The 7,734-nt window shown below is 57.9% G+C and overlaps 1 protein-coding gene across 1 annotated transcript; it reads right to left on the bottom strand.

Annotated features, from left to right (window-relative positions):
• Positions 1–4,815: 4,815 nt before the first annotated feature.
• LOC149346299 (uncharacterized) lies at positions 4,816–7,529 on the bottom strand. The gene is made up of 2 exons (XM_089541284.1): positions 6,643–7,529; positions 4,816–4,912 (listed from the first exon to the last, which is right to left on the bottom strand). Exons 1-2 carry the CDS (start codon positions 7,527–7,529, stop codon positions 4,816–4,818), a joined length of 984 nt encoding a protein of 327 aa, XP_089397410.1.
• Positions 7,530–7,734: the final 205 nt, after the last annotated feature.

The raw sequence follows: 7,734 nt of genomic DNA, 5'->3' as shown, positions 1-7,734 counted from the left end.
GATGAAGAAGGAAGAGGGCGACGTCGCGAGCAGTAGGCGCAGGTAGGGCAGCGGTCTCAGCATACCGAGTGAGCTGGTCCACGGCAACTATAATCCATCGTTTCCGGCGGTCGTGAAGGGGAGCGGCCCATATAGGTCGATGCCCACACGATCGAAAGTTCGAGCCGGGCACGGTAATGGCTGTAACGGAGCAGTCGAGGGTCGAGGCGGCGACTTCCGCTGCTGACAGTCTGTGCAGGAGCGAACGTAGCGACGAACGAAGTTGTACATGCCTCGCCAGTAGTACCTCTGCCGTAGTCGCTCGTAGGTTTTTAGCGATCCAGCGTGAGCGCTCTGAGGGTCGGCATGGTAGTGTGCACAGATCTCAGACCGAAGGTGTCGGGGAATCACGAGGAGCCACTTTCGGCCGTCCGGACGATAGTTGCGGCGGTACAGGAGATCGTCGCGGATGGCAAAATGGGAAGCTTGGCGACGAAGAGCTCGAGGGAAGGGGGACGTAGAGTGTGCACGAAGGACATCGAGCAAGGACGAAATCCATGGATCCTGGCGTTGTTGATTGGGCATGTCCATAGTAGTGAGCACTGCGAGTAGGGGATCAGATAAGGGGGAAGAAAGGTGCAGGAGAGGGCAGTGGCGAGCGTGACAAAGCGTCGGCGTCGGAGTGCTTGCGGCCCGACCGGTAGACTACGGTAATATCGAATTCCTGAAGACGGAGTGCCCAGCGGCCAAGGCGTCCTGAGGGATCTTTGAGGGAGGCCAACCAGCACAAGGCGTGGTGATCAGTAACGACGGTGAACGGGCGGCCGTATAAGTATGGGCGGAATTTCGTGAGAGCCCACACTATGGCCAGACACTCCTTTTCAGTCACGGTGTAGTTCGACTCTGCTTTGGTGAGAGCACGGCTAGCGTACGCAACAACGTATTCAGAAAATTCGGGCTTGCGCTGGGCCAGAACAGCACCGAGGCCGACTCCGCTTGCGTCGGTGTGCACCTCAGTAGGAGCACTGGGGTCATAGTGCCGAAGAATATGGGGCGAAGTAAGAAGGCGACGGAGCGCAGCAAAAGCTTCATCGCAAGCAGAGTCCCACGTAGACAAGTCGGCGGGACCATTGAGGAGTTTCGTAAGGGGCGCGACGATAGAGGCGAAATTAGGGACAAAGCGCCGAAAATAGGAGCAGAGGCCCACAAATCGGCGCACCTGTTTCGTAGAGGTTGGTTTAGGGAATTCAGCCACAGCCCGGAGTTTGGCAGGATCAGGTAGGACGCCATCTTTGGATACGAGGTGGCCGAGTATTGTCAGTTGCCGGGCACCAAAGTGACATTTCTTGAGGTTAAGCTGAAGGTCAGCACGTGTCAGGCAGCTCAATATCTGGCGCAAGCGCTGGAGATGCGTTGGAAAATCTGGCGAAAACACAACATCATCTAAATAGCAAAGACAAATGTTCCACTTGAGGCCGCGCAAGATGTTGTCCATCATTCGTTCGAACGTGGCGGGAGCGTTACACAGACCGAATGGCATTACGGTGAATCGATATAGGCCGTCAGGCGTAACGAATGCCGTTTTAGGACGGTCGGACGCAGACATCGGAACTTGCTAATAGCCGGAACGAAGGTCCAGAGATGAGAAGAACTCGGCGCCTTGCAAGCAGTCAAGGGCGTCGTCAATACGGGGTAGCGGGTAGACGTCTTTCCGCGTAATTTTGTTGAGCCGGCGATAGTCCACGCAAAATCATATCGAGCCGTCCTTCTTTTTCACCAGGACAACTGGGGATGACCAAGGACTGGCAGATGGCTGAATAATGCCGCGTTGTAGCATGTCGTCCACTTGCTCAGCGATGAGGCGGCGCTCGTGAAGTGACACACGGTAGGGGCGCTGGCGGAGAGGAGTATGGGTACCGGTTTCAATGTGGTGCTCGACATTGGTCGCACGGCCCAAAGAAGAGGACTGGTGGTCAAACGATGAGCGAAACTGGTTGAGCAGGGCAAGAAGCTGCGCGTGTTGAGCTGTGTCGAGGGCGCGGTCAATAGAGCGGTCGAAAATGTCCGAAGGCAGTGGGTGATCGGGAGTAGGGCTACGTGGGGTGAGGGCAGCGATGTCGGGACTGGAGGAGGTCACATCGGTGTCCAAGGAAGTGATCAAGGTAGCGGTTTCAAAATGGCCAAGGCACTCGCCACGGAGCAGGGAGAGGGCAGAGAAGGAGGTGTTAGAGACGAGGATAGCGGCAGTACCATGTTGAATGTCGATGACGGCGAAGGGAACAGAGAGGCGTCGGCGAGAAGCAAGGATGGGGGAAGGCGTGAAGAGAACGGTGGCGCCAGAAACAGAGGCGCGCAAACAGGGACAAGCACAGCACTGTCAGGGGGAATGTGAGTGTCCTCGGCGACAACAAACTTAGCATCACGGCGAATCGAAGGCTCGTCGAGGGGCGCATCACAGAGCGTAGAAAAGACGACATGCGCACGGGCGCAGTCAATGACGGCGCTGTGGCGGGATAGAAAATCCCAGCCAAGGATGACGTCATGGGAGCTTGCACGGAGAACTAAAAATTCGACAACATATTGTCACAGGCCAGACGGAGAACAGTCGTAGACGTAGAGGGGGACCGCAGAACGGCCGAGGGGTTTCATCGCCCAGAACAGAGCCAGCTCGAGCGCGCCTCACGCGAACGCGACCACTTCGTCCTCGTCACGGCTTAGCGCGCAGGTAGCTCGAGCCAGGTCCGTGGCATTAGTCCCCCGAAAAAGAAGAGCATCGTCCCGATGCGAGGGTATGTACAAAGCAGAAAACGAACAGGAAAAGCAGGAAGACAATGTTAAAAAAAAACGAACAAAAAGAAATAAATTAAAACGCAGAACCCGAACACAGTTTAAAGTGGAGCGTCATCGCTCTCACGCGAGAAGTATGGCTTAAGTCGCATTTCATGCACAATGTCAGTCCGTGGTTGCCGACGACCGGTAGACACAGTTCCACGTGGAACAACCTCATAATCCACGTTTCCAACACGACGGAGCACCTCATAAGGTCCGAAATATCGGTGCAGCAGTTTTTCGGACAATCCCTTTTGGCGGACAGGGGTCCACACCCACACACGGTCACCGATGTTGTGGTAACCTCCCTGTGGCGCCGGTTGTAACGTCTGGAGTCCGTGTCTTGTTGAGCTGTGATGTGCAAACGAGCAAGCTGGCGAGCTTGCTCGGCTTGTTCGACAAAGGAGCCCGCATCTGGTGTCAAGTCATCATCCACGCACGGGAGCATGGCGTCCAGCATCATCCGCACTTCTCCGCCGTAGACTAAACGGAATGGTGTAAAGCGGGTTGTTTCTTGAGTCGCAGTGTTGTACTCGAATGTGATGTACGGGAGTATTTGGTCCCAGATTCTGTGTTCCACATCCACGTACATGGAAATCATGTCGGCCAGTGTTTTATTCAGGCGTTCTGTGAGCCCATTTGTTTGGGGATGGTATGCTGTCGTTGTTCGATGGCTGGTGTGACTCAGCTCAAAGATGTCGTGGACAAGCTGAGCTGTGAATGCCTTCCCTCGGTCTGTAATGACGACGGACGGAGCGCCGTGTCGAGGCACTATTGCACGCATAAAGAAGTGCGCAACTTCGAACGCTGTGCCTTGAGGGAGAGCCTGCGTTTCGGCGTAACGCGTCAGGTAATCGGTTGCAACAGCTATCCATCTGGACGGAGAACAGTCGTAGACGTAGAGGGGGACCGCAGAACGGCCGAGGGTTTTCATCGCCCAGAACAGAGCCAGCTCGAGCGCGCCTCACGCGAACGCGACCACTTCGTCCTCGTCACGGCTTCGCGCGCAGGTAGCTCGAGCCAGGTCCGTGGCAAAACCCTCGGCCGTTCTGCGGTCCCCCTCTACGTCTACGACTGTTCTCCGTCTGGCCTGTGACATCTGGTGGAGGTCGCTTGGGTATTCTCGGCTGATGCTCCATCCTTCCTCGGAGAGCCGAAGCACAAGCCCGGTGCCTCTTGTGCGAACCCCCGTCCATCGTGTCAGCCACAGGCTCCGCGGCTTGTCTCCAGAATTCGGACTCCGGCCTCAAGAGAGCGCACCCATGGCTACGACCACGGCAGCAAGGTCAGACAGCGCCCCGTTCATACCTGCTTCTTTTGTGAGCCTGCAAAATCCCCGGATCCCGAAGCCCTTTCACGGCGGATACTCGGAGGACGCCCAAGACTGGCTTGATCAGTTCGAGCGCGTTGCGCGTTTCAACGGCTGGGACGACAGTGCTAAGATCCGGAACGTCTACTTCAGCTTCGAAGACGCCGCTCGTATCTGGTACGAAAACCGCGAGACGAGTCTAACGACGTGGCAGGACTTTCGTCGCCAGCTGTTGGAGACTTACACCAGCAGCGATCGCCGTGAACGGGCCGAGCGTGAATTGACCGCTCGCATTCAGCTACCAAATGAGAACGTAGCGATGTACGTGGAGGAAGTGACGCGCCTCTGTAACCGAGCGGACCCGACCATGACGGAAGAGAAAAAGCTCAGACACCTGATGAGAGGCGTGAAAGAGCAATTGTTCTGCGGTCTTGTGCGAAGCCCGCCCAGAACAGTCGCCGAGTTCCTCTCCGAGGCTGTGCTCATGGAGAGGGCGCTCCAGCAACGGTACAATTTCTACGACCGGCAGCTAAACCCTATCTCGGCTCTACACCCCCTGGATGCTGCTTCGGGGGCCAATACAAGCTCCCTTCGGGACATCGTGCGTTCTGTGGTCCGTGAGGAGCTGTAGAAACTTCGGGGGATTTTTCCTGTGGACTCTCTGACTAGCGCTATTCGGGAGGAAGTTCAGCAGGCGCTCAGACCACCCGTCGCTCCAGTAGAGCCGCCACCACAGCCAGCTGCTTGGCCGCCAGCGACGTATGCGGACGTGCTGCGCCGTCCTGCGCCGGTTCCCTGCGCGCCACCGTATGCCGCTTCGGTAGTCGCAGTACACGCCGAGCAGCCGGTTCCCTACTGGCAAGCTCGAGGACAGGCGCCGAGAAAGACCGATATTTGGCGTGCGCCAGACCGACGTCCCCTGTGTTACCATTGTGGCGAGGCCGGTCACGTCTTCCGGCGGTGTCCATATCGGCCTCTGGGATTCCGAGGCTTGTCTGCAGGTAGTCCCCGTCCGCGGCATGCCGAACAGCCTCAGGAGTTTGACGAATACGTCACCCGCCGGCGTGGTTCACCACCTCCTCCGCGCCGAACGTCCCGATCGCCTTCACCTCGCCATTCGTCGCCTCATCAGTCCGGTTATGGACCTGGTGCACAGCGTGGGTCCTCGAGCCCGCACCGGGAAAACTAGAACAGGCGACCTTTGGAGGCGAGGCCGCCGAACGCCGCATGCCGAAAAGCTTCCACCGACGCGCCGACTGACCCTTCCCGAATTGACGACCACGATACCGATGACGACGACGACGACGAAGACGGCGCCGACGACTGGGTCTGGTAAGACCAAGGTCTCCCTTGACATACCCGTGCTGATTGACTCTAAGGAGGTTAGCGCACTAGTGGATACGGATGCGGACTACTCGATAATGAGCGGTAGGATGGCTAAGGTACTGAAGAAAGTTATGATGCCGTGGGCAGGGTCACAGATACGTACGGCTGGTGGCCACGTGGTTACGCCGCTCGGAATGTGTACGGCCAGAATTACGGTGCGCGGATGCACGTTCGTGGCAACGTTCCTCATTCTGCCTGAATGCTCACGAGACGTCGTTCTCGGTCTCGACTTTCTTCGAGAAAATGGTGCGACTAGAGACCTTCGAAATCGATTGGTTACATTTTCAACTGAACTCGCCGCCACCAAACCCGCCCCCGAGAATTGCAGAGCCGCACTGCGTATATCCGACGATGCCTTAACGGTGCCTCCACGGGCGAGTATTCTGGCTAGGGTCACTTGCGACGCGACCACTTCGTCCTCGTCACGGCTTAGCGCGCAGGTAGCTCGAGCCAGGTCCATGGCAATATAAAACATCGGCGATGACTACGCGTGCTGTGCAAGCGGCAGACGGATGAACGGGCTCGGCGCTAGCTGTACGGAGGGAGAGTCCAGAAGATGGGGTGGTAACTTTTCGAAGCGAACGGCAGAAGTTTTCGTTAATGACAGAAACGGAGGCCCCAGTGTCCACAAGCGCAAGTGTCTTGACGCCGTCTACAAACACGTCAAGAAAATTCGGCGGTGAAAGGCGAGGACTTAAGCAGGGCGATGATAGCGCAGTTCGTGCCCCAGGAACTGCGGCTGCTAGTTTTCCGAATCGGCGGGGACGGTGCGACGCCTCATGGGCGACAAGGAGCGGCGGCGAGGGGAGGGCGAGCGGTGGGAAACGTAGGGCTGGCGACCAAGCGCGCGGTCAGGTGAGGTCCCCTGATGCGGTGGTTCGAAAGATGCGCGAAAGGTGCGATCTGTATCGCGGTAGTCCGGCAGGGGGTGGAGAGGCGCAGGCAGAGTACGTCGACATAGGCGAGCGACGTGGCCTGGAAAACCGCAGGCGTAGCAGATCGGTCGGTTGTCAGCCGTGCGCCAAGGATTGTAGGCAGCGGGCGCGAAACGCTGTCGGGAAAAAACAGGCGCAGGCACCGCAGGAGGAGCATAGGCATAGGCCTGCGGCCGCGGTGGTCTTCTGACAGCCTCTGCATACGTGAGAGGCACGGGTGCGGGCGCAGGCGGCACGCTTACTGGAGGGTCGTAGCTTAACGGGGCGGCAACTGGGGTAGGCTGGATCGGAAGTAGACCGGCCTGGGGAGCCAAAGGTGCCGGTTGCCGAAGACTAGGAAGTGCATCGGCGACCTCCTGCGTGATGGCATTCCAGATCTCAGGACTGAGGACGGGCGGTGACGGGTGTGGGTTAGATATGAGCGATAGCTGCCGGGCGACCTCTTCCCGCACGAAGTCTTTGATTGTGGCTAGCAAGTCGTGGTTGATGCCCAGGCCGGAGATGGAGTCGGCAGGCAGGGGAGGGCGACGAGCGCAAAGACGTTGCTCACGCAACTCGTCAAAACTTTGGCACAGTGTATAAACCGAGGCGACGGTGGTGGGGCTCTTCGCCAGCAACATCTGAAAAGCGTCGTCGTCCATGCCTTTCAGGACGTGCTTAATCTTGTCAGCTTCAGACATAGCCGGATCAACACGCTTGCATAAGTCAACTACATCTTCAATGTAGCTCGTGAAAGTCTCGTCCTTGTGCTGAGCTCGGACACGCAGGCTTTGCTCAGCGCGCAGTTTCCGGACGGCGGGACGGCCGAAAACCTCCGCAAGTGTGCTCTTGAAAACGGTCCAGGTGGGGATGTCGGCCTCGTGGTTTCGGAACCACAGGTTCGCTACGTCGCTCAGGTAGAATATAACGTTGGTCAGTTTGACGTTGTCATCCCAATTATTATGGCGGCTCACCCGTTCGTATGATTCCAGCCAATCTTCTACATCCTGGTCGCTGTGGCCGCTGAAAACAGCGGGGTCGCGCTGCCGGACGGCACCGGAGCAGATGACGGGCTGCGGCGGGGGGGCGGGCTGTTGACTGGTCTTGGACATCGGGATAGTGCGGCTGCGAAGGTCCACGGTGATGGGGAACGGTGAACGCAGCAACCTCCACCAAATGAAGAGTGGTTTATTGGCACGTTGAAGCGCCGGCAACGAAGACCCGGGCGCAAGTCGTCTAGGAACCAGCGAGGCGAGAGCCCGGCACACAAGCGGCAGTTCTCCTGCACGAGCCTCTCACGGGCGGCGCTAGCGCTTC

This window comes from Amblyomma mixtum, chromosome 4 (genome assembly GCF_055824585.1).
Source record: "Amblyomma mixtum isolate Tamu chromosome 4, ASM5582458v1, whole genome shotgun sequence".
NCBI classification, from domain to species: Eukaryota; Metazoa; Arthropoda; class Arachnida; order Ixodida; family Ixodidae; genus Amblyomma; species Amblyomma mixtum.
Note: the sequence above shows the minus strand (reverse complement) of the source record. Positions and strands in the feature narration are given on the sequence as shown.

Excerpts from the sequence above, each read along its gene's own strand:
- LOC149346299 (XM_089541284.1), bottom strand. The coding sequence starts at position 7,529 with ATGTCCAAGACCAGTCAACAGCCCGCCCCCCCGCCGCAGCCCGTCATC. Across the intron at positions 4,913-6,642 it reads CCCGCACCCGTGCCTCTCAC|GGAACCGGCGCAGGACGGCG; the intron begins GTATGCAGAGGC and ends GGTGGCGCGCAG.